Source organism: Miniopterus schreibersii, assembly GCF_964146895.1.
Source record: "Miniopterus schreibersii genome assembly, chromosome: 4".
Classification (NCBI taxonomy): Eukaryota; Metazoa; Chordata; class Mammalia; order Chiroptera; family Miniopteridae; genus Miniopterus; species Miniopterus schreibersii.
The window spans coordinates 76,815,853-76,842,707 of record NC_138105.1 but is presented as its reverse complement, the minus strand read 5'-3'; the positions used below and the strand labels follow the sequence as shown (position 1 = coordinate 76,842,707).

Genomic DNA, 26,855 nt, shown 5'->3' with positions numbered 1-26,855 from the left:
AAAGATCCACTTGTTGGCTTGTAACAGGTAGCAGCACGTATGGGGAACAAAACTTAAAGGAGACAAAAGACCGTACAGTGAATTTAAGTCTCCCTCCGATTCCCTCCGCATTGGCTCCTTCCCCCCTAAACAATCCAAGCGATTGTCCTTGGATTAGAAACCTCTTTACAGACAGAAAAATTAAGGCAATAACCCGGTTAAGCTACGCGTGTAGTCAGCGGAAGAGAATTTACAAGTCAGTGTTGAAGGCAGAACACGCGCCCAGGGATCCCCGTGCCCCCGCCACAGCCGAGTCCGGCGGAGCCCCCAAGACAACACGCGAGGGTCGCGCGCCAGAGCCACCTCTCGGGGAAGCCCGCGGCGCCGGAAGCGTTAATGCCCCGGGCCCCGCCCTCCCAGCCGCCTCTTCCGGGCAGAAGGGGCGGGGTCACGTCACTTCCTGGAGACTGGCTGAATCCGGAAGTGATCCCAGAGGACCGAGTGGCGGCGGCGGACCCGGGCTGCAGGGCCAGGTTCGGGACCATGAGCTGGTGAGTGAGGCCCCGGCGGCAGGGCCGCTGGAGCCCCAGGCCCACGGGGAGCCTTGCCCTGCGTCCCTCTGAGTCCCCTCGCCCGCGCTGCCCCCTCGGACCCTCCGCCCAGTTCGAGCGTCGTTCGAGTGGCCTTCCCCCGGTGCTCTGCCGGAGCCTCCGTCTCCGCAGGACTTACCGGGAGGTGGGGCCGGAGATCCCGCGTCTGACTCTCGTTTCGTGACTCTTAATGTTCCAAGGAGCCAGTCCCGTCGTCTCCCAGCTGCTAGAAGTGAGGGGCTTCCTTGTTCCCTTTTCTTTTAAGTATCTGTTGAGATGAAGTGTCTTCTTTCTCCCCTGTGGGCACCTGTCCACCGCTTCCACCAGAGCTGTGGCCCTCAGTCTGGCAGCCTGGGCCCCCATTCACTGATCAAAACCCACTTGCTTTCAGATGACGAGCCTTTGCACCATTTAACAGTCTTTCAAAGACAAAACTTGCTTCTCTTTTGGAAAGGGCCAGAATGAAACACCCACACCCACACTCCCACAATAGGGTTGGACTAGTTTTAATCATTTCCAGGGCCATTACCCACTCACTGCTTTCGGTCTAAAATAGACATAGGTAAGCTTAAACATCATGGGAACTATCAAGCTGTGAGAAGAAGCCAGGAAGACTCAGAGTACTAGAGTCACAACTCCATAGCTGGAAAGTAGGTTGCTACAGGACTATATGGTGCTTGGCTCCAGTAAACACTTCATAACGTTTAATGGTTGATTTATTTTGTAAGACTCAGTTTGCCCAAAGGACCTTACCTGCAGGCCAAGGACCTGTATGTCCACAAACCTAAGCCTCAGGGGATCCTAAGTGTGCTTGTATGAGTACATGGACCCCAGAGGGTATACAAGATGAATCAACCCTTTTGGACTCCAGGTTTCATTAGCATAGGGAACATTTGCCATCCTATCCTCAGAGTGTAGCCTATTTCTTTACACCAAGTATGTGCATAATAACTAGTTAAGGTGAACAAAGATGGTAGAAGACCCTTCAGAAAGGGTCACATTTGGCCATCAGTGGAGACTAAAAGCTCTGACCACAAGCAGCTTATGTCAGTCAGTGTCAAGGACAGCTCTCTAATGTAAAATTTAAGCAACATCTGTCCCCTCTTCCCCCTGCTTCTTAGGGGAAGATTGATGGACAAATGTCAGACAATACTGGCTAGCAAATGGAGGGAAGCCCCGAGCAATGCCCTAATAAGCCCCAGCAGGAGCTGCTCCTTTCCCACCACCTTTGCTCCAGGAGACCAATAGGGGGCTGGAGCCTTAAAAAGCTAACTTTCCCATCTTGTTATTACCTAGTTAGTGGTGGAAAGGTGGCAGTCCTTCGATTCCCTTTCCTAGGGGAATTACTTCTTAAAGTGTCAGTGTGGGTCCCCTGACCTTGTGATATAGATGTCCCCTTACCATCTGCATCTTGAAACTTTGGTTTTCTCACCTAATTTTTCAAGGTAAAAAGCAGAAAGTACAGATGCTTCATATTGTTTAGATCGGAGTTTACAATTTTAAAAAAGTGAATCAATCTTTTCTTCACAAATCAGGAGAAGAGTAGAACAGAAACAGCTAAAGGGGAAGGATTCTCTGGGTGATCCGAGGCACGCTGTTTCCACCCGCCTTGCAGAAGTTTTTTTCTGAAAAACTAGTAGCCTATTTTCTAAAGTCTGTCAGGTTGGAGAAAATTGAAATTGACAACTAGCTGTCTAGCAAAAGCTGAAATTTTTATCCAGTAGAATTAATTTACCAGTACATGCACATCTTGGCACCTCCTTGGACTGAGGGTCACAACCAAAAGGGCAGCTTTGTCCCTCAAAGCTGGGATTCCTTTCTCTTCCTCCTTAGAGGGCTTCTACGTCATCTCTTGCGTGGACCCTGACCCCCTCTCCCTGAGAGGGGAACAGCACCGGCGCCTGGGCACACAATTGCACTCAGTTCCTGGCTCAATGGCTGGCAAGGGAACCGGGGCTAGATCCTTCTGATTCACTCCTGGAGTGATTTTTCTGCTCCCAGAATGAATCCACCCATTCATCCGAGACTGGAATTCTCAGTGGGGGAAGCGACCAAAGTGACGTAGAGCCATCATGGGAGTTTGATGCCCAAGGTCAAGTTCACCAAGCACATAGGATATGCCAGCTATCGTTGAATAAGGCTTAGGGACACGCAGACCACAGTCCCAAGAGGGTAACCATTGTTCTGGGCTTTCAAAATGTCACAGTGAGAAATGTCCAATATTGATGCCCTTTGCACACTGTGGACTTTGCATGAAGAGCTAGAGGTCTTTGTTCTCTGCTTCCTCTGTGCATGCAGCCCGCCCACTCCCTGTTTGTTTAGTGGGTATCTGCCCCCTTCCTGCACCTCATCCACCCGTCGCCTTTCTGCAAGGTGGGCCAGTGGTGTGCCTTGCTAGAAAGGAGGCACAGATGTTCACATCTCAGATTACCGATACAAGCCAGTGCTTCTCTCTCTCCCCTCTGTCTTCGTGTGTGTGTGTGTGTGTGTGTGTGTGTGTGTGTGTGTGTGTGTGTGTGTGTGTGAGTCTTGATTATGGCATGGAAGGAGAAATAAGTAGAATTAAGAATGGTGACGTTAATCTGGTTTAGCTGTTTCCAGGGATTGTAGCCTTCCCTGAAACCACACACCTTAAGCGACAAAGAAAGGGAGTATTGAAGGAAATACTCTTATACTTAGAGGTCCAGGAATTTAACTCAGTATGAAGGAAATTAGAGTCAGTGCAGCCAAGTTTGGCTAGGAGTTCGAGTGCTGAGTTCAGGTTCTGATTCCCTCATTCACAGTGTGGCCTGGTCAAGCATTTAACCTTCCTCTGTCTTGTTTCCTCCAACTATAGCATAGAATAGGTAATCCCAGCTGACACTTTGTCACCCAGGTCTGTTTTGAAAATGATGTAGACTATGCAGATACTGTTTTCTTCCCAACTCTTCTGGGCTCTTCTACCTCTGTCTGCCAAATATTAGAATTTCTTGTGGTCCATTCTCTCTCTCTCTTTTTTTTTTTTTCCTGTTCTCACCCCTTATACTCTCCCCATCATCTTCAGGTTAAAGGCCTAACTTTGGCCCATGGCTTATAAGGCCCTTCTGAATGTGGCTGTGTCTCTTTAGTCCTGTGTCCAAACTTTTCCTGGTCTCTCTTGCTTCTTCTTTTCTATATGTGCTATTTCCTCTGCCTGAATGCCTTTATTCCCCATCTCCACTGTCCACCGGGCCATGTCTACTCATCCTTCAAAAGACAGGGCAGGCTTCACCTCCTCTGCCGAGGGTCTTCCCTGAATGGCCCCACACACCCTGCCAAGCTGGGTTGTGTGCCCTCTGAACCTCATTAGCGTCTGTACTGAATTATTGGTTTACTTGTCAGGAAACCCACTAGTCTATGAGCTGTTGAAAAGAGGGACTGTCTCTTGGTCTACCACTGTCTCCCTAGCACTATTCCTGACAGTTAGTAAATGTGTATTGAATGTATGAATGAGGGCTTTTTTCCCATTTACTGATTTGCCTTAGCTCAGGAAAAATTGTAAGATAAAAATGTGGAAAACCTACTTCCTGAAATGAAAAGCCTATAAAAATGCCATTGTTGCCCAGCCGGGCAGGGCTCAGCGGCTGAGCATCGACCTAGGATCCAGGAGATCGAGGTTCGATTCCCAGCCAGGGCACATGCCCGGATTGTGGGCTCAATCCCCAGTCGGGGGCATGCAGGAGGTAGCCAATCAATGACTCTCTCATCATTGATGTTTCTGTCTCTCTCTCTCCCTTCCTCTCTGTAAAATCAGTAAAGATACATTTTTTAAAAAATGCCATCTTTGCCCCTGACCAGTGTGGCTCAGTTGGTTGAGTGTTGTCCTGTGCACCAAGAGGTCACTGGTTTGATTCCTGGTCAGGGCACATGCCCAGGCTGTGGGCTCGGTCCCCAGTTGGGGTGCATGCAGGAAGCAGCTGGTCAGTGTTTCTCTCTCCCTTCCTCTCTCCAAAATCAATAAAAATGTTTTTTAAATAATAATAATAAATAAAAGAATGTCATTGTTAAATTAACTGATGGAAGAGGTGACATCCAAGACTCTGTGAGGCTGCCTCTGATTGTGCTCTCCCCTCCTGTCTGCCTGCCCCCCCAACTGCTTTCTCCTGTACAACTTCCCCTCTCTTCTAGATATCACAAATGTGCACCTCTCTCCCCCATAAACTTCATGAGAGCAAGATCTACAACTTCATCTTTGTGTTCACATACTGTCTTGCACATAGTAGGTACCTAATAGGTAATTGTGAAATGAAATGAATGGAATATGAAGAAAGGATGGCAGACTACTGGATCCGACAGAACCATCCATTCAGTTTCAAGCATTTTCTCAGTGGAGTCTCTTTCCCTCTAGCATTACCATTGCTATCTTACATTTGTATAGTGCTTTTGACTTTTTAAATGGCTGTCCCACCCATTATTGGATTTCATCCTCACATTTACCCTTTGAAGTATGTGGTTCAAGTCTTATTATCTCCCTTTGACAACTTACTGGAATTCAGTTAGATAGTACCTGGCAGAACTGGAATAATAACCTGCATCTTCTGAGTATTCTTTCTGCTTGAACAGGAACATTGGCAAAATGGAATACCATTCTCAAACTGATTGGATCCCAAAGGAACTTATTTCGCTTTGCTAGCATGTATTGACACTACCAGGTTGGGAATGAATTACAGGAAGTTATCAGTTTTCATACATAAGGTGACAGAGGAAATACGGCAGACCTCCAGGTATTCTGGACCATCTCAGCTGCTTCCTACTCTGGTCCTCCCCACCTGGGGCAGCCATACCGCTCACACATTCTGTGACTTTGGACATGACAAGCTTTCCCAAGCCCTTTCCTCTTCTAAAGAGCCTGGTAATGTCCAAAAGGTGGAGACCCTGTGAGGAGGTTCTGAGATTCTGTATTTGAGACATTGCTTTGGGCACAAACATAAAACATCTCACTCTTATTTTCACTCTTGGTAATGAGAGGGGAAGGGACTTTTTCCAGATTTTGAAGTAGTTATAAAGAGTCAAGTATCTTGAGTCCCACAGCTTCTTAGTCAAAGGTTTTCTTATGTATTTTACTCTTTAAGTAAGTCTGTTGCGGTAGCTTTAGAGTTGGAAATTAGGCTATTAGAATTGTTTTCACAAACCCATTATTTTGGTGGCTAATCCATTAAATGGGGCCCAGTGTAGTGTATTGCACATAGATAATGCTCAATAAATATTTGTTGGTTTAATGAATATCGAACATTTTTAATGTACAAGGGCCCATGCTAAATGTTGGGGGACATTCAAAAGGCTATAAAAACTGATCCCTGTCTTTTGCCAGAGTATGGAAGATGTCAGGGACTCACAGGAATGACAGTTGGTCACTAAATGTCTGTGGGGCATTGTCAAGAAAGACTTCAAGTAAAGGATGGGATTGTGACTGAACCTTCCCCTCTCCCTAGTATGTACTGTTTCAGTGGGGAGTAAGAAGAATGGTGGGGGAAAGGTGTGTGGAGACAGAATACATCAAGAGTATTTGGGGCATATGGATGTCTAGTCAGGAGGCCAGTTGGGGTAAACAGTGACTTGAGTAAGAGGATTGATTTGTTGAGATTTGGCACTCTGGTTGGGGCCACATTGTAGTGCCATGCTGAGGAATTGAAATTGACTCCAGGCTTTTGAAAATGGATGGTTTTTAAGCAGGAAAGTGGAATGGCAAAAGCAATGATTCAATCAAGTTAATTTTGCAGTGGTCCTCCGGATAACTCAGAGAAGAGAGAGAATGGCGCTAAAGAGGCTAACTTGCACAATGGCTTCCAAAATATTTTTACTCCAACTTGCAGTCAGAAATACCTTTGATATCACAGCACATACACACACATACTTGAAGTTCCACATAATATACGTGCAATGCACTCTGATATTTTTTTTTATGTTCTATTTCATTTTCTATAGAATGACCCACTTCAATTGATTTCATGACTAATTTTAATATACGTTTACAATGGACTAATTGGTAGTACTTTACATGTCAATGAGGGGTAGATACTCTACATAGACCTTAGTTTGAAAAACACTTATCTAGGAGTTAATTACAAATATTCAGACTATAAGCTAACACCTATGACTTCAGCCAGGTTACAGATAGTGTTGTTTCTTTGTTTTCCATGGGTTATAATAAGAAACACAAAAGGGCCAACTGTAGCAAACACTGGCCATGTTCTTTATAAGAACTTATTCCATAGATTTTCAAACTGTCAATCACTTTGAAAACCCAGGTAGATGAAAGTCTATGCTGAGATGTTTGGTTTGTTAGTAATCAGGGAAAAGCAGATTAAACCAACAATAAGATGCTATTTCACAGCCATCAAACTGGCAAGAATTTTAAGGACTGGCAGTTCCAAGCATCTGAGGATAAGAAGCGGTGGGAACCAGCATCCATCTCTGGGGCCTGGGAGGGGTATAAAATGATGCCACCATTTTGGAGATTTATACATTACCTCCCACAGCTGGAGACGGACCTACCCCTCACCCAGAGAAACCCCTGCACCTGTGCAACAGGAAACATGCACAAGGACACAGGATATTAGTTGCTTCATCATTATAGATGCCCAGCCTCTAAAGAATGGGTAAATAAAATGTGATATCTTTACATAATAAAATATGTAGTAGTTAAAAGGAATGAAGTAGAGCTGTGTGTATCAGCATGGACAGATCTCAGAGACCTAATGCTGAACTAGTTTCAAAATGATACATTCAGTATTGTACTACATATATAAAGCTCAGACCTTTAAAACAATACTCCATTGTGCTTATAGACATAAACTTATATAGTAAAAGTGTGGGAATACTAAACACTAAATTCAGGGTAGTGGTTACATTTAGGGTAAGGAGGGAGAGAAGGGAAAGGAATCAGGCTGTAGCCCTCAGGGAGCTTCCTCAGGATCTGTGCTGCTGTACCACTTAAAGAACAAGTATGGCTTTGTGTGAGAACTTGACAACGCTAGGTGGTAGGTACATCAGTAGTATTACATGTACTCTACAGTTTTTCTAATTATCTACAATACTTTATAAGTTTTGTCATGCCTGGCCTAGCCAAGCATTGTGGCTAGGGCTCACCTCACTGTTCATAGCAAGAGAGTTATTGCCTCCTCTAGGGAGGTGGGGATGGAAGTGAGCTTCTATCTCAGCCCTCCTCCTTCGACCTCCTGCTTTTTAGGGGCCAAACCTTCAGCAGAGAGGAAAAGGAAGAGTGAAAGCTCTTTTTAAGATTCCTGGTAGGTGAAAATGAGATTAGAGATAGTGCCTCAGAAGCTAAACAGCTGGGCTGGTGCTTCTCAGAGTCTGTGTGTGTCTAAGCCACTGTAAACCCTCAGAGTGGCATTCAACCGTCAGGGTCTTCTCTCTGGCTTGTCGAGTAAGCAGGATTCATCTCTCACCTTTATGTTTTCCTTTTGTAAAATGTAGAAACCCACTTTCTACCTCTTCCTGTCCTAACAGGTTAGAATGAAAAGAGGTAATAACTTGTCTGTCAGATATTAGGAGTTGCTTAAAGAGCTTTCAGAAAAAGAAAAAACAAAAACTTCAGACTAACTCACTGAATTGCCTGCCTTCCTCTCTTTTCTTGACCTTCAGGTGCTCCATTGGCCTCTAGATTTCTTTCACTAACCCTTTTACTACTCAGGAGGAAGTCACCACTCAATTTTGAGCAAGTATATTAACTTGGGCCTGGTAGTGGTGCAATCTGGTATGAGACCGCTTCTTGCCCCGAAAACAAAAAAATCATTTCTGGTTCGCCAACTGTACTATCACTGTATAACTTTGTGCAAGTCACTCCTCTGGGCCTCAGTTTGATCATCATGAAAATACCACCACCACCATCTTTGCAACACTTACAGGCTGCTTACTGTATGTCGGGAACAGTTTTAAGCATTAAAAACTCATTTAGCCTTACAGTGACCTGTAAAATAGGTGTATTGTTCTTTTTCTTTTTTTAAAATATGTTTCTTGAATTTTAGAGAGAGAGGAAGGGAGAGGGATAGAGATAGAAACACCGATGAGAGAGAAACATCATCGATCCTGCACACCCCTACTGGGGATTGAGCCTGCAACCCGGGCATGTGCCCTGACTGGGAGTCGAACCATGACCGGTCTTTCCTGGGTTGACACTGAGCCACACCCGGCCAGGCTTACTGTCCGATTTTATAGACAAGGAAATAGAGACACAGGAAGGTGAGATGACTTGTTCAAGGTCTCTCAGCTGGCAGTTTTCAGAGCCAGGACTTGAACCCAAGCAGTCTGGCTCCAGAGTCCATACCTTTATCCAGTGAACTTCTCTTGGGTGAAATACAGTAGTGTACCACTTTAAATGAACTGACAGATCTGAAGCACCAAGCACAGAAACCTTCGATAGCAGATACTCAATAAATGGCTACTTTGATTAGATGATCTCACTCAATATTCTGATTCATTCTGTCTTTACTTTCAGAGGTTAGCCTGGGGAACAGTGGTGAAGGAGGGATCACAGCTGAGCTGGGTGATTGTTCTTTCCAAGTCACAGAGACATGCTTTTTATTTTTAAGCACACACATATTTCCTCAGCCTGGTGGCAAGTCAGGGTAGTGTTCCCTGTGCTCTGGTTTTGGATCCAGCTAATTTAGGGAAAGGGCTGAGGTGGGGCTGGACAGGCTTTGGACATAGGCACTGGAAAAGGATCATTTATAGTTCAAGTCATTTCCCATTCTGTTGGGGGCTCTCGCGTCCTTGCTTGGGCTGAACTTTCCTTGGCCCATTGGCATTGTGGACAGCTGGCCCCTTCAGAGAGGATGGCAGCCAACAGCAGCTGCTCTGCCGGAGCCAGCTGACTCTCCATAAGCCCTGCCCTGGCCCAGGCCCTTGGTTTTCTCTCTGATTGTCAAGGTGGTGGTAGCCTTGGTGAGGCCTCAGACCAGACAAGGCAGTGACCCAAGGATCGAGTAACAGAAGGATGGGGGGAGGAGGGCTTGTCCTTCCAGCCTGCAGATTCTGCTGCCTTTCGCCCACCTTCCTGCTCTTGCCGAGACAGTGACTCAGGCCCAGACCACTCCCCCGGGAGCCAGGATTTCAGCCACTATCAACTGCGGCCTACTCTTCGCACAACCCTCCCTTCATTGTCACCTCCCTCACCTCCCCCCTTCCCCCACTACTTCGATCTTTGCCCAGCTAAAGATATCAGAAAGATATAGGGGGTAGACTGAATCATTTCAAGGCTCTTTCCACCCCCAAGCCAAGCTTAGGCTCATTCACGTTCAGTAGAAACAAATTCTGGAAGCCAAGTGAAGACCAGGGAAGAATACGTGGGTTTTAGCTTCTTTACACTCTTTGAAATGGAAGTGGAGAACTCTCCAAAGAAGGCAGGGCTTGAAGGATCTGCTGGGGTGACCAGGAGATCCCCACCCAACTGCCATCTGGGCCTGCCTCTTGTCTTTCTGCCTCTGCAGTCGAGGGGGTGGGGAAACAAAAGATTGAGAAACCTAGCAAATTGAAAATGCGAAAGAGCTGTTTTTGTAAATAGAAATTACACAAGAGCAGGAGTTTTTTTGGAAAGGTTTTACTGAGACAGACAGAATTAGCCAACTGGCATCATGCTGCTAATAGAGATATTTACTGTTTGAAAAAGATTATTTGTAGCTTTGGAGAACATCCTGTTGACTTTTCTTTATTGTGAAGGAAAATAGAACCTTTTTCCCCCTTTTTCCTCTGTACACAGAACTTTTTTCTTTTCTGAGGTGGGGCATGTTGGGGGTTGGAGAAGAGTAGGGTTGAGAGAAATGTTTTCTTCATTTTGCTGCCGAGACCAAAATATCCCTTCTCCTGCCCTCTGGTGCTCATATTTATGGAATGGGAAGCAGAACCAAGGAAGGAATCCTGCTCCAGAGGCTGGGAGCTCAGAGCCCTCTTGATTTCTTCCGGAACACAGAGATTCTCTGGGGAACAAGCCCTGTCTTCTCTCTGGACCTCTGCTGACCCACCCGATTCCAAGGGGAGAACCCTGAGGAAAGCTGGGAGGAGGGGAAACAGAAGTCCTAAAGCCCTGTGAGCCTGTCCATGGCCTGGAGGACTGCCAGCCTCAGCCCCATAGCCCCAGCTGTGTCAGGGCCACGCTGCTCTGGGAGATGCTGGGATGTTGTCACTCTTGCCCAATGCTTTCCAAAGCAGCTGTTTCCCCTGCGGAAGGCCCTGCATTCCAGCAGGCGACTAGAACCCCAGGCATGGAATCTGGAAATCAATGAGAAGAGGCAGAAGAGCCAGTTGAAGTGTCATTGTTGCTCTTCCTTCTCACTGTCCCCTCACCACCATGCACAACTTCAGTGACAGAGAATCTGATCCATCCATCAGGGTGACTGCCCCAGTTTTCTGGCTATTTCTCTGGCAGAGTGGCACACATCTGCCATTTGGCAGCCTCAGAATAAACCCTGAGACTCTTCTCCCTTCGTATTTTCCTCTTAGGCTCTTTAAAATGTTTTCCCTTGACCAGTACTCTGATAACTTCACCAGGCTTTCCTGCCAATGCCAAAGGCCAGCTCTGTTTTCTTGGTCTCCACTAAATGTACTTTCCCTTGACCCCAGCTGGTACTTATGGCTGGTGATACCCTTTTTAGGTTTTGTTTTAGTAAGATAAGGGTTCGGCAACCAAAGACAATGATATTACCTTTCTTTGTTCTTTATGTAGCCCAATCCAAGAATAGCCTTTTTCAGGAACCTTAATATAGGGCTCCTGGGGCAATGTACTTATTTTACTCATTCAGTGCTTACTGTGTGCATAAAACTAGGCTATAAGCTCCATGAGATCATAGAATGAGTCTGTCTTGTTCATCCTGATATTCCCTAGGACCTAGCCTAGTGCTAGACATAAAGGAGGTCCTTATTTACAGAATACTTATTCAGTGAAAAGTTGAAAGTAGCGCAGTGCATAGTGTAGAGTTACAGGAGTTACAAAGAAGCATAACAGTTGGTCCCTGCGTTTGAGGTGCTTATATGTCATAATCAGAAAGCAGATATATACACATCAAAGTTAGTTAACCTGCACCCAAGTAGAGTTTACTTCAGTAACAAAAGGATAGCTAAGTCTTAGGAAATGTATTTGATAGTTCATCACCATACTAGGTCATAGGAGAACAAACTGGTCATCTAAGTGCATGCTGAGAACACATTGATAGAATTCAAATATCCAATCTTTGTATCTGTTAGTAAACTAGGAACAGAAAGATATTTCCTTATTCTCAGGAGGCTTTCTGGCTGAAACCATCGCCCTCTTTCATATTTAATAGTGAAAGATGAAGTATTTTTACTAGTCAGAAACATTTTTTCTATAATTTCTAGCCAATGCCATAATGCAAGACAAGAAATAAATATTAGAAAAGAAAAAGGAATTTTATTATTTTCAAATGAAATGACTAATACTTGGAAAACCCAGTTGGTCTTGTTTGTTTGTTTGTCTTTGTCTAGCTGAATTTCTTGGGCTATATAGGTTAAGTATGTAGGTGTGGTGACTGGTTTATTTAACACCCAGTAGCTTTCCTATGTACCAGGAAGATAAATGAAAAAGTGAATTCCATGTACAATATAACCAAAAATATAAAATTTCATGGAACTAACCTAAGACATGTGTAAGGCTAAAAATTTCATATGTGTTACTTTGGGATCTTAATACTTAACAAAATAAATGTGGAGAACCTATATAAAAAAATCTCTCAAGACTAAAGGGTGTGAGAAAAAGACTTGAATGAAAATGGGAAAAAATATTATGCCCCTGAATGAGCAAACCTAATATTTGTAAAGATGTAGGTTCTTCAAAAGTTAATCTGTAAATATAATGCATTTTCAGTAATAAATATCCTGATTGAGGAGGGGGGAGGGGACACAGCAGATGATTTTGAAGTTCACCTTAAATATTAAAATGAATTAAAAGAGCCAAGAAATAAAAGAAATGTAATGAGAAGGGATTTGTTTGATTGGGTATTAAGAGCTAATTAATTAATTAACCTAAATAATTAAATCTTTGCTATTTGGCAAAAGAGTAGACAGGTCTACAGTGTGGAATAGAAGTATTTAACACTGGCACAATGATTTTTCAAAGACAATTTTTTAAATCATGTTGGTACAGTTGGCTTGCCATGTACTCAAGCTCTAAAGGGAGCAAATATTTAAATATAAAAAATAAACCACTAAAATTCATATGGAATTGCAAGGGACACAATAGCAGAACAGTCTTGATGACGAAGAACAAAGTTGGAGGATTCACACTTCCCAATCTCGAAACTTGCTACAGATCTGCAATAAATAAAACAGTGTGGTACTGGCATAAATATAGACATATAGATCAGTAGAATCGAATTAAGAGTCCAGAAATAAATTTGTATTTTTATGGTCAGTTGATTTTTAAGAAGGATGCCAGGACAGTTCAACTGGGAAGGAATAGTCTTTTCAGCAGACAGTGCTGGGATAACTGGATATCCACGTGCAAAAGAATATAAGTTGGACCTTACCTAACGCCATATACAAAAATTAACTCAAAATGGGTCAAAGACCTAAATTTAAGGGATAAAATTCTAAGAAGAAAACATAGGGGTGAGTCTTTATGACCTTGGATTTGGCAAAGAATGCATAGATATAATACCAAAAGCACAAGCAACAAAAGAAAAAATAAATTTGACTTCTTCAAAATCTAAAACTTTTGTGCTTCAAAGGACACCATTAAAAAAATGAAAAACAGATCACAAAAGAGAGAAACTATTTGCAAATCCTCTATCTTTAGGGACTTGTACCAAGAAAATATAAAGAACTCTTACTAACTCAACAATAAAAAGAAGAAAAAAGGCCATTTTTTAAATAGGCAAATGATTTGAAGAGATGTTTCTCCAAAGAAGATATACAAATGACCAATAAGCACATGAAAAGATGCTTAGCATCATTAGTCGTTAGAGAAATGCAAGCAAAGCCACAGTGAAATAGCCCTCATACTCACTAGAATGGCAAAAGTGAAAAAAGACAGACAATGAAAAGTGTTGGTGAGGAGGTGGAACAGTTGGAACCCTCACATGCTGCCGGTGCAGCCACTTTGAAGGACAGCCTGGCAGCTCCTCAAAAAGTTAAACATTGACTTAGCATATGGCCCAGCAGTTTCACTCTAAGGTGTACCCCAGGGAAATGAAGACATATATACACACAAAACCCTGTACGTGAGTGTTCATAGCAGCGGTATCCCTAATAGTCCAAAAGTGGAGACAATCCAACTGTCGGTTACCTGATGAATGGATAAAAATATTATTCGGTGATAAAAAAAAACAATGAAGTACTGGCACATACTACAACATGGATAATCCTTGAAAACATTTGCTAAGTGAAAGAAGCCAACACAAAAGGCCACATATTATATAATTCCACTTATATGAAATGTCCAGAAGGGGAAACCCATGGAGACAAGTAGATTAATGGTTGCCAGGAGTCTGGGGACAGAGGGAGGGAATGGGGAGCAAATAGATACGGAATTCTTTTGAGGGTGATGAAAGTGTTCTGAAATTAGATAGTGGTGATGGCTGCACAACTCTCTGAATATACTAAAAACAACCAGATTGTACACTTTAAAAGGATGAATGTTATGGTATGTGAATTAAAAGCTGTTATTTAAAAATTAATAAACCAGATTCTGAGTAAAAATAACAGAATACATACATCTAATTTATCTCCCTCACAAATCCCACAAAAAGCACAGTAAATCAACTTACTTAAAGGCATAAAAAGCCCTGGCCGGTGTGGCTTAGTTGGTTGGGCATCCTCCCATACACCAAAAAGGTTGCTGGTTGGACTCCCTATCAGGACACATGCCCCAGTTTCAGGCTTGACCCCCAGTAGGGGGTGTACAGGAGGCAGCCGATCAATGTTGTGCTCTCACATCAGTGTTTCTCCCTTTCCCTTTGTCACTTTCTAAAAATCAACAAAAAAATTTAAAAATAAATTGATAAATAAAGGCATAAATCTGCAAAATTGGGGAGAATAGAAGTGACATCAACATTTGGGAACTGGATTGCACTTACATGAGGTAACTGACTCAGCAGTTCCAAGAAGGCCAAAGCCTAAACTGGCATTTAGGAAAACCAGGAGCCATCCACCTTTCACCACTGAATTCTCAAAGGTTCAGGAATTGGTGGCACTAGGTGCCTCTAGAAGTGGGATGAGCTCAGCACTCAGTTCAGGGGGATTGGTTAGAAGCTGTTCATGACCAAATTCAGAGCCCTGTCACCTCCTCCCCAACCCCATTTCACTGGGAGACTGTCCCTGCCTCATGGGAGCAGAATAATGAAGAAGGGACTCCCCTGGTGAGGGTGAAACAGAGTTTCTATCCCAGGGCACACAAATGTAGATATACTGGTGTGACACTAATAAAGCTTTACCTTCAGGGTCCCTTGCTTGCATGGGCCTTGTCCAAAGCCCTGCAGGAAACCCTAGCTGTGTGTTCACATGATCTTGTGTTTTTGTAAACCTCACAATGTATTTATACTGCACTCAGTTAAAACCTCTGTCTTCACTCCCTCCTCCTTAGGTCAGGAAGCTTTGGGGTAGCTTATGCCTTTTGGAGGATAGGACTGGGTGGGATGGGGGTTGAATTGGCAGTATGCTGTTTTATCTGTAATTTGTAAAGACATTTTTAGAAAACTTTAATAAAACAAGTGAGAAATTACAGATTCCTGAGTTGGAAATACACAAAGGGTACCTTTTTGGACCATCGTTAAATTTATTTAAAAACTAAGGGGAAAATTGGATCAAAAATAATGGGACACAGCCCAGCCAGTGTGTTCAGTGGTTGAGCGTCGACCCATGAACCTGGAGGTCACAGTTCGGTTCCCAGTCAGGTCACATGCCCAGGTTGCAGGCTCAATTCCCAGTAGGAGGATCGAGCAGGAGGCAGCTGATCGATGATTCTCATCATTGATGTTTCTATCTCTCTCCCTTTCTCTGAAATCAGTAAAAACATATTTTAAATAATAATAATAATAATGGGACACAAAATAATAGAGATGAGCCATTAAATTAATAGATATTCTAAAATCAAGTAAAGTGTAACAAAACATTTTTTAATTATATCAAAAACTAGTAATTAAGAGAATGAGATCAATTTTAAATAGGAGTTATGATTGTTTGATAGCCAGTGAAGAGGAGAAGCAAATCATAGAACACATTGATAAAACGTGAATTCCTGGTGGTTTTAACATGAAAGGCATAATGGATACCCTAGAACTCAAGATACACTCTCCTACAAGGGCAGCAATGACAAACTGGTTACTCATTAATTCAGAGAGCATTAAGATTAGTCACTGTACAAGAAAACTTGAAATCTTAATTCATGAAAGAAACACGAAATTTTCCTAAATTTTATAGCAATCCTAAAATTTATATTATGTTTACATATTACCAGTAAGCTGAAAAAAAAAGCTTTTCTAAACTGTCAGTAGTAGAAGACAAAATTTGTCAACCATACTTGAGGAAAGACTGAATTATCGTTCTTTTTTCTCTAAGAATATTATGTTACCAACTCTGTGTCACATGAAGAGGCAATCATAGACTTTGCAGCCAAAAAACTCAGGGAAATAAATACAGAGGTGTGTCAGGCAGATGATTAATAAAAATATTAAGTTATTCTTGATTTTCTGATGTTCATGTCAGCTTTTATAACTTGTAATTTATTATGCTCTTTTCTCTGTCTAAATATTCACTTTCATGCCTATTTTTATATTTGTAATTTTGTATTCTTTTTTTTTAAGAGGCCATTGTATAAGTTTCAGGCCCACAAAACTGAGACCCACGTGAAGCACAGTTGAGGGTAGGACTCCTGTACTGAGGCAGGAGGGTGAAGCGAATGAATGCATGCAGTGTGCGCACACACGAATACACGGGACCTCTTCTACTCACTGAGCTCCCAGATTGCTGAGCTGGGCCTTTATTCCCAAGTGAAGAGAGTAGAAGAATCTTCTCTAGGGAATTTTACCTGCCCAGGAGAAAAGACTAGATACTGACATCAGGGGTTCACCACAAAACTACTCAGCCAGATCACCCTACACAATAGACATTATTCACATGCTCACAGCTTCCAGTCATATGTGGGCAGATAACCAAGAATTACCACACATCCAAGGGAAGTGTCCAGTATGAAAAATGGAGACTAAAACAGAAAAGGAAAAAAAAGCAACTTGAAGGAAAACAGACTACAGAGGAAGAGGAAACTTTTGTAAAGCTATTATTAAGATCCTCAGATAAGGCATCCATGAAATAAAAACAATACCATAAAATTTAAAAAAAGGACATCTTGAAATGTGAAAGGGCTCTCAGAAATTAAAAATGTGATGGAAATGAAAAACTCTAGAAGTGTTAGAAAATAAGGAAACATTGAAAAATAGAGAAACTATAGGACAAACCAAGGAGTGTCAGCATCAAAATTATAAGAATTTCAAAAATAAGAAACAGAAAATGGGTGTGGGGGGGTCAATAACAACAAAGGTGTTGGTTTTTTAATCCCAAAACTAAAGATTGTAAAGTGCCAAATTGAAAGAGTCCTGTTGAATACCCCAGCACAATGGATGAAATTAGACCCACAAGGTGCATGAACCAACAAGCGTGCATAAAGAAAATAAAAGCAGGCCACATACAGAGGATGAAAATCACAGCGTATTGGGGAATGAGAAGCCAGTGAAGCAATGCCTTTGAGATTCTGAAAGAAATTATGTCCAACCTGTAATTCTATACCCAGTCAAACTAGTGTGACAGTAGAGTAAAAGCATTTTGGTATGCAAAATTTCAAAAATTATCACCCACACACTTTTTCTCCATCCAAATGAGGATTAAACCAAGAAAGAGGAAGACATGGAATCCAGGCGTCAAAATTCCTGGGAAAGAGGTAAAAGGAACCTCTGAGGAAGGTGAAGGGAGGAGCCCAGGATGCTTGCTGTACACCAGGTGGAGATGACCCATTCAGGCTGGAGCAGGCTAAAGTAGAAACAATAGAATACCTGATAGAAACGAATGTATTGGGAATAGATTTAGACAACTGAGATAGAATTAGGAGTAAATACATAGAAAATTAAGCATGTGAAAGAAAAGTGACAATTACTCATTGTAATGAAAGCAAAAAATTATGCAGTGCTACTAGTTATATATTACTGTGTAACAAATTGCCCCACAACTTAGTGTCTCAAAACAATACCTGTTGGTCAGGGAAGGTGGGATTGTCTGGGGGATCTGGCTTGGGAACTCTGGAGATTACAATTCAGTGCATCAGCCAGAACTGCAGTCTTCTGAAGGCTTGGCTGAGCTGAACAACTGCTGGCTGCCATGCAGGAAGGAAAATGCATCCCATTATGCTCCTAATACTTTGCTTAGTATTGCCCTATCCAAATCATAATATAGAAGGAGGGTTGCAAATGTGCCTTTGTGTTACAGAGATGGAAACCTTAAAAAGGCTTCTTTGTTTACTTAAATCTTCCTCCTCCAAAATAAAAAGTCAGAAGCTAGTGCCTAAAACCAAATACTCAAGAGGTAGCAATACAAGCATTTTTATGTGGAGATCCAAAGGTACAGACCAAAAATCCAGCACAGATGAAAGTGCTTGTCTCAGCAAATGAGATTTGGGGGCCTAGAGCCTAATGTTTTACTTAACAAAGCCTTGTGCCTTGTTAAACTATTCCCATGTATATGTTTGAGAAAAGTAAAATTTAGATTAATAAAAGGAAATCATAAAAGTAATAAAGTAAATATAGGTGAATTTTTTTGCTGTTGTGGAAGGGGCAGGCCTTTCTCAGTATGTTGACACCAAGAGAAGAAATCATAAAGGAAAATATAAATTTGCTAGATTAGACTTCATATTCAGCAAAAGCTTCTGTACCTTAAACATGCACATGTCCAAAGGGGAAAGACAAACCCCTAGCCAGGAAAAAATCCCAATAAACAGGCCAGAGGGCTAGTGATAAAATGTTAACTATTTCTGACCTTTAAAAAAAACAAGCTGTTTCATTCTGTCTCTAGGGCAATTGGCAAATATATCAAAGCCTTGAACGTGTATATATCTTTTGACCCAGCAATTTCAATTCTAAGAAACAGTTCAGTGCCCGGCTGTGGCATGACTCAGCGGTTGAGCATCGGCCTAGAATCCAGGAGATCTCGGTTCGATTCCAGGTCAGGGCACATGCCTGGGTTGCGGGCTCGATCCCCAGTCAGGGGTGTGCAGGAGGCAGCTGATCAATGACTCTCTCATCATTGTTTCTATCTCTCTCCCTTCCCCTCTCTGAAATAAATAAAGATATATTTAAAAAAAAAAAAAAAAGAGTTCAAGAGATCACCAGTAAGTAATGTGGGTTACAAAAATAAAACTAGCCCTGGCCAGTGTGGCTCAGTTGGTGGGCACATCATCCTGTACACCAGAAGGTCATGGGTTTGCTTCCCAGTCAGGGCATATACCCAGGTTTCAGGCTAGTGGGGGTGAGTGCGGGAGGCAACCAATCAATGTTTCTCTCCGTCTCCCTTCCTCCTCCTAATACCAATAAAAGCATGTCTTCAGGTGATGATTAAACTTTTTAAAAAATAAAATAAAACTAGTAGTACAGGTGTATAATGAAACACTAGGAAGCTCTTAAAAGTCAGAGCAATGAAAACTATATTGGCAGGTAAAAACACTTGTGATTTCTCTATTTTTAAAATTTATGTAAATGTGCATAGATACATGTGTACACATATAGGTACACACTGAAATCCAGGGTATTACTGTTTATTTGGGGTGATTGTGTGTGTTTGTCGTTTGTGTTTTCCAAGTTTTTGACACTGATCAGATTTTATTTTTGTGATCAAGAAAAAGGGGGATTTTTAAAAATTTATTTGAAAAATATGGAAAGTACAAAGAAAACAGTAATCATATTCTTGCCACCTAGAGTTAACCACTACTAACATTTGGCACATTTGCTTTCATTTTTTTCTTTCTGCAAATTTTTAAAATATAATTAACACCAAAACAATAACCTTGATTATCTTTTAGGTATGAGACTGTAGACTGTTTTGGGTTTTTTCTTTCTCCACCCCCCTACTCCCACCTTTTTCTCTCTTATAATTTTCTGTATTTCTCAAGTTTTCTCTGACGAGCATGCTTTACTTTTTAAAGGGATAAAGTGTTCTTTAAAATACATATAGTTTCTTAAAACACATGCAGTCAGCCCTTCATACCCTCAGGTTTCACATCCGTGGATTCAGTCAACCGCATATTAAAAACAGTGGGAACCCACGGATACGGAGGGCCACTGTTTATGCCTTTTTATATAAGGAACTTGAGCATCAGCAGATTTTGGTCTCCAGAGGGAGTCTTGGACCCCATCCCCACCAGATACCGAGGGACGACTGTAATAACAAAGGCATGTGAGAGTATGACACTGAGTAGTGGAGAGAACACTGGACTGGATGTCACAGCCCTGCTGGTGCGTTCCTGGCTCTGCTGTGAACCAGCAGAATGACCCTGGGCTGGTCACTGGACCTCTCCAGATCGCTTTCTCATCTACAAATGAGAGGTGTAAACTGGAAAAATTTCTGTGGTAACACAGTTCTAAAAATACTGCGATTCTAAATTAAGATTGAGTGAGAGGCTGTGGCTCCACAAATAATGGACTCTGAGTTCCTAATTTCTTGGTCTAGTCTGTAGTACTAGACTCCAAGTTAGAATCATTCTGAAGAACACTCTGAGAATTCTTGAGCAGTCTCATCCTACACTCCATGTTCTTAGGGTGGAGATTCAGTTTAGATAAGCTGGAAGGACCATCTCTTCCAGCTATTTCGTTTCATAGTTTCAAAAACAGCTCCAGAGAGATTGCAGTTTGTTCAAATCACAAAACTAGTCAGAGGCAGAGACAGGTTTTCTGATTCCTGGTCTGCAGCTTTTTATACCACATATGCTTCATGCACAACAGGATCAATCTTTCCTCAATGCCACCAGGACCTCATTTGCACTGTCACCAAAATGGTCCTGGAGGGCAGTTGTTCACTGTCCAAAACCATTGTGTCATTCAACTCTAATCCAAGTTGAGGGAAAGGAACTGGAGGCCCAGGGAGGGACCAAGGGGCTCATCTGTCCATACCCTTTCCTCTTTAGGTTTGGGAAAGGGAAATAGCAATTTCATTTTTTCTTCCCTTTTTAGTTCCATAGCTTACCTTTCCCCCAGTAATTATATAGCCAGAGATTATTTGTTTACAAAAGCCTGACCACGTGAATCAGCCAGCCCCCAAAGGGTTAACACTCCCAAATTACGGGGTGGGTTAACAATAAACAGGATGTCCTTCAGAAATTAAATTTAAACCACTGTGACTCAGGCTGGCCCATCCTCTAACCAGATCACTGTCTGGGGTTATTATCGGTGGTTAATTATACCATTGGGTTTAGCGACAGTGTTGGTCAGTTTGGGCCAAGAGAAACCAGGCTCGGGGAGAAGGTGTAGAGGGAAGGGGCCTGCTGGGTGGGGTGGGTGCAGCAGTGGGAAGGGGAGGTTTGAATGAAAGAAACTGAAAGTAGTGAGGGTGGTGGTCTAACCTGTACCCTCAGGGCTCCTACTAGAACCTTCTTCCCTGAGCTGATCCCAGGGGTACTTACCTCACCCCTCCCTGGGGAAGGGGGGGCGAAACTGACATTTCTATAGCTGTTGGGATGCACTATGTTTGCTTTCTAGCCTGACCACACTGCTTTTCTTCTCAGAATTGTGGAATCATAAAATTTTCAGCACCTTAAGGAAGCTTCTAGATTATCTAGCTTAACCTTTTGCTTCACAGAGTAGGAAATTAAGGCACAGGGCAGTGGTTACCTGCCGAAGGGCAGCCTGCATGGCAGAGGTGGAGGCAGGGTTAGTGCTCAGGTTGAGACTCCTAGATCATGACCTTTCCTTATGCTGAGCTGTCTTCCATTTCTAAGTGTGGAACCTGAGTTGCAGAGTCTCCTAGCATGTTCATGGCAAAGTTGGGCTGCATTTCAGATTCTTGGAGCTAGCTGCATTTAGACTGTGTCAGTTCTCACGGGAAATACCCAGCCTGGCTGATCTTTAATGCCCCTACAATTTGTCATCTCTCCCCAGCCATAGAAGAAGCCCTTCAGAGCCACAGTTTGTCCCTCTGAAGAGAAGTGGTGAAGCACCTAATACAGATATGTGGTTTTTATGGTGCTTTTAAAGGCGTATTTTCTAGGATAATAGTGACCCAAGTGAGCTTGTACTTTCTGACTTCGCTCCTTGAGACACAAGGTTCATGGTGACTGTTATTTGTACAGTATCTCCCCTTTCCTGTCTTTGCCTTTGTAATGTATTTAAACTGACTATTAGTAGGAAAGATGCTCTGGGGCAGAAGGTGGTACCCAAGACCTCCATCTGACACTGTCCATGGGTGGATGACTGTCCCAGAGCCTATCCTGGCAGCTGATGGTCCTACACCCACAGGACATGTGGTACAAGTGGTGGGAAGCGAGCCACTGCCACTGTTTTTTACCCTTCTGGGGGATAAGAGACCTGTATTTCATCAGTTCTTTTTAACCACATCCTTCCCCATTTCTCCTAACATCCCTCTTTGTCTCTTTGTCTTACAGGATTCCTTTCAAGATTGGGCAGCCCAAGAAACAGATTGTCCCCAAAACAGTGAGTAACCGATTCTTTCATTCTGAGACTCAGTGCTGTCTCACATGGCCTTTGCATAGTACCAGAGCTTTGACTCAACACATCATGGGGCTGGAGAGGCAGAACCTCGCCCTTGTCATCCTCAGTTGTGTAGCTCTAGAACCTTGCATAGACGGGGGCTCCCAGGGACTTCCTGTCCTGGGACATCGTCGTTCCTCAGCTCAGCCTGGGCAGGTGGAAGAGGCAGATTACACAGGCGAGGAGAAGCACACTGCTTCTGACTGCTCATCTCTGGGATCTGGCATGCAGTCTGCATGTTCCTAAGAGGGAGCCTGAAACAAGGACCCCTGCCCAGGACACATCCCAGGCCTTTCTGTTGGGCCACCTCAGGCCACATGAAAGACCAAGAAACTTCTCCAAGACTCCACATCCACTTGCCTCCACTGCTAAGTGCATTCCTAGCCAAGACCCAGAGTCACTCAGCACAGGGGATAATTGAATCCTTACACACACACACACACACACACACACACACACACGCACGGTTTTTTGTTTGTTTTGTTTTGTTTTTTAAATATATCTTTATTGATTTTAGAGAGAGGAAGGGAGGGTGAAAGAGAAATAGAAACAACAACAATCAGAGAGTCATCATTGATCGGCTTCCTCCTGCACACCCCTGACTGGGGATCGAGCCCACAACCTGGGCATGTGCCCTGACCAGGAATCAAACTGCGATCTCCTGGATCCTAGGTCAATGCTCAACCGCTGAGCCACACCCTGCTGGGCACACACACAGTTTTATCTCCAGAATGGGAGAGGAAGAGAATCATAGCTTCTTAGAAAGTTAGAGCTAGAGCCCTTAGAGATCATCTAGTTCAACCTCCTGATTTTTCCTGATGAGGAAACCCAAAACCATAGAGTCTCAGTGACTTTCTAAGGTTAGAAAAAGCTAATGCTGACAGAGCTGGAATTAGAACTCAAGTGTGAGCCTCTGTTCAATACCCTTTCCATTGTTTTATGCTGCCTCACTCAGGCTGTAAAGATCCCCCAAGGTTTGGGGATTCTAGTAAAGAATGGCTGCTGTAGCCCCCACCCCTGCAAGTCTGAGCGAGGCCCTTGGTTTTCATGTGGGAGACCGTAAAAATGGTCTGGTGGACCAGGAAGCCTGGTGGAGGCCCTTGACTCATTTCAGCCCCTGGTGGTTCTCTGTCCCTTCTTAGCTTAGGACTGAGAGCTACAGGAAAAATACTGCTTCAGTTGGCAGGAAGGGGAGTTCAGCAAACACCTGACCAATGGCTCTATCTTTGGGAAGTCCAAAGTTAAGTCACTTAAAAGGAAATAGGCCCGTGTTAAGAGAGCCCTCCCCCTTTTTCAAGCAAAGGCTGGCCCGGAGAGACTCAGAGTTTACCTCCCATGCAGAGGCTGACCATCTGTGGAGGCTCTCAGCCGAAGCACAGAGAACCTGGGCGTGCAAGTGTTGGGCTCTAGCCGGCTACAGGAAGTGCGAAGGTGTGGCTTTGAGTCTCCAGAGTTTAATCCAGGGCAGATCTGAAAAGGAAGTGGTTTTGAAAAGGGTCTTTTATTCCCAACACTCACTACCAGAGAACAAAACAAACAAACAGAAACCCTCTAGACTCCTCAACCTTTATCGAAATGGTCTTGTTCTTCACAGAAAATACAGCCTAGAATGCAGTTTCCAGCTTCTTTGCCAGTTTGTTGATGGGAAGATCTGTGGGTGTTTTAGTCTGAGGAGTGGCAAGGACTCCCTAGGGGAAGGGCAGATACACAGTGTGAGGAAACCCTCTGTGCCCGTATGGCCCTCTGTGGGCCATGGCTCCCTCTCCCCTTCCTAGCACTGTCTCACTTGGGATGAAACTGTGGTCCTCCAACTGTGGCATCAGCTCCCTGCACAGTCTAGGCATAGAGTAGTGGATAAGAAGCCAGACTTGGAAAATTCCCTGCCTAGATCCCCATCCTGGCCCTGGCATGCTGCATATGACCTTAGGCAAGTTCCTTACCCTCTCTGAGGCTCCGTTTTCTCCTTTGTAAAGTGAAGGTTATGCTAGGCCCTATGTCGTTGTCTAATGAGTCTCACATGAGGTGGTGTATACGAAGCACTTCACACAGGCTCTGGCCCATAGTAAGGCCTCAATAAATACTAACTACACTGCAGGCAGAAAGTCAGTTTAATAAACAACCAAGGACTACGCCGGTCCCAGCAGTTAGATTCCCCAGTGCAGTGTCAACTGGGATAATTTGCTTCCTCAACTCCCAGGTGTCACCAGATGTCTGCAGCAAGACCCTGCCCCTTCAGAGTCTTGTTCTCTACTTCCCAAGCAACTCCTGGCCCCGCAAATAGGCCAGAGCTGTGTGGCTTTCTCAGCATCTTCGCAGCTGCCCCCAGCAGTGGTGACGCACCCTGTTGTTCCTGCCCAGGCAATTCAGGGAGGGAAGCAGATGGGGCTGCCTGGGTTGTTGGAAGTCACAGCACCGTGTCATGGGAAGAAATGTTCATGTTATCTTCAGGGAGTTTCAGGAGGTTTTTGGCTCAAGACACCCAACTTTCAGACACAAAGAAGGCATTGTGTGTCTGCCTCACTGTTCTCCTGTGCCCAGGTTGTTAAGGCAGATTCCATTATTGTCACAGCTTTGGCTGGAATGGCCTGGTTCTCTGCAGGGGCTGACCAGTGGAACTGAAATGGAAGGTTCCCCACTCCGCATCCTAACCTCCTGCTTAGCCCCCTCCATTCCCCCGGTCCCATAAAGTAGCTGGAGCATCTTGATGTGGCCAAAAGAAGCCACACCCCACTCCATAGCCTGGGAGGCTGGGAGAGCTCGCTGATGCAGTTACCCTGGGTCTCACACCCAGAGGAAAGCACACACTTCGATCCCTAGCTAGGTGGGCGCTCTGTGAAGTCAGGCAGAAGAGAGTCCCACCACGTGGAGCCTTCACTGGGAAAGATTTCCACGTGCAACATGAAGGGGCCCTCAGCCTCATTCCTGTCCTGTTGTAACGGGCCATAGGGTAGCTGCTTTCCAGCCAAGCAGCCTTGCAGAGAGGCTTCTCAGCTGGTCTCCTTTCTCACGTCACCAGGAATGTAGGTTTGGGTGGGAACTCAGCCCGTTCATTCAGTTAACAAGTACTGGGCTCCTGCAAGGTGCCAGCCTGACCTCAGCACCAGAGAGATTGCAGTGAGCCACACAGCCCCTCCCTGCCGCCCTGAGCCTGCTAGAATGCAGGGAGCAGCCGAGGCGGCATCCCGCGCTTGATTCTCCCGGCACTAACCTCTCTGGCCCACCCGCCCGCTCTGACCCGCTGACAGTCGTGCACATGTGTTTACACTCGCATTGTTGACTGCTGTCCAGCTGCCTTTTTGGCAAAGGCATCAAGCATTCAGAGATGTTCTGATCTTTTGTGTTTGGCTCTTTCCCTCAGAATGGATAGACCTTGGAATGAGACTCCAGTATGTCCCTTTAATCCCCATCTGAGGGGCTAGAGTCCTGGTGGTGTCCCCCAGATCTATCTCCAGTGGAGGAGAGAGATCTCGGGACTGTGAGCTATAGAAGCAGCCATGGCCGAGGAGGTGAAACATTCTTTTAGGCTGTCTGATGGCCTGGAAGGGCAAAAAGTAGGAGGACCAGTCTCTCACTCCGACATGCTTCTCAGTTTCCAGTGTGAGACCTTGAGTTTCTCATCAACCAGAATGATCCAACCCAGTTGGAAACCTGCAGTCCTTCCCTGTGCAAGTCCAAGCAGTCCCAGCCAGGAGCCCAGGTGTTCGCTGACATCCCACACACACACCAGCATGGAGATTGCAGCAGAGAGCGCAGGGCCAGGGCTGCAGCCCCGGTGCGTTGGCAGGCGCTAGCCTCCCCTCTCAGAGAACCTACTCTGTGGTCTTGATCTTTAGGAGAGCTGCATTCTGGCAGGACATCCTTAATTTTAATCTCATCTTTTTGGGAGAAAAATACCTTTGCTATGTAAAGACACTGCTTACATCCTACGAAATAAGAAAAGAAATGTGTCCCAGTACACATTTGTGGCCCAGTACTGCCCCCCACGCACAGGACCCCAGACTTAGCCAAAATCAGGGGTATCCTCACTGTCACTGGACTGCATACTTCGTGATGCTTCTCCTCTCTGCCAGAGGGCCACAGACCAGTCTGCACCCCCAGACTGCTCTGGTCCTCTCACCACCTCAGTGTGGAGGAGGAACAGTCCAGCACCGTGCATGGGCCAGGCTCCCTGCCCTGCATTCCATGTGTACTTTTGCGAATCCTCAAGACAAGTAGGTGAGGCTGACACTGTTACCCCATTTCTTTGTCAGACCCTGAAATTTACATGGGGGGAGGCCAAATATAATATCCCAGTACTAGACAAGAAACTAAGACTCAGAATGTTAGGTAATGCTCCACGGCTTGTATCCGAGTTTACGCCTTACCCATCTCTGCCTTTCCTCTCCCCACCTTCCTTCCACACTGCTAGAGAAAGGATGGACCAGCTGCAGCACTGACTCTACAGGGCCCTTTTGCCCCAGAACAAATCTCCCACCTGCAGTCCCCCGGAGGTCTTTCCTGCCTTTAGCTATGACCTGATTCCTGCCCAACTACAAATCCCCTGTGATAGATAACACTTTAA

At 44.2% G+C, this 26,855-nt stretch overlaps 1 protein-coding gene across 1 annotated transcript in view; it reads left to right on the top strand.

The window, feature by feature from the left end:
* The first annotated feature begins 457 nt into the window (after positions 1-457).
* The window catches only part of BIN3 (bridging integrator 3), a 39,918-nt gene continuing 13,520 nt past the window's right edge, over positions 458-26,855 (top strand). Inside the window, exons 1-2 of the mRNA XM_081136232.1 lie at positions 458-530; positions 22,189-22,237. Coding sequence (XP_080992358.1) covers positions 523-530; positions 22,189-22,237 — 57 coding nt within the window. The 5' untranslated portion in view covers positions 458-522. The remainder of the gene's footprint in view (positions 531-22,188; positions 22,238-26,855) is intronic.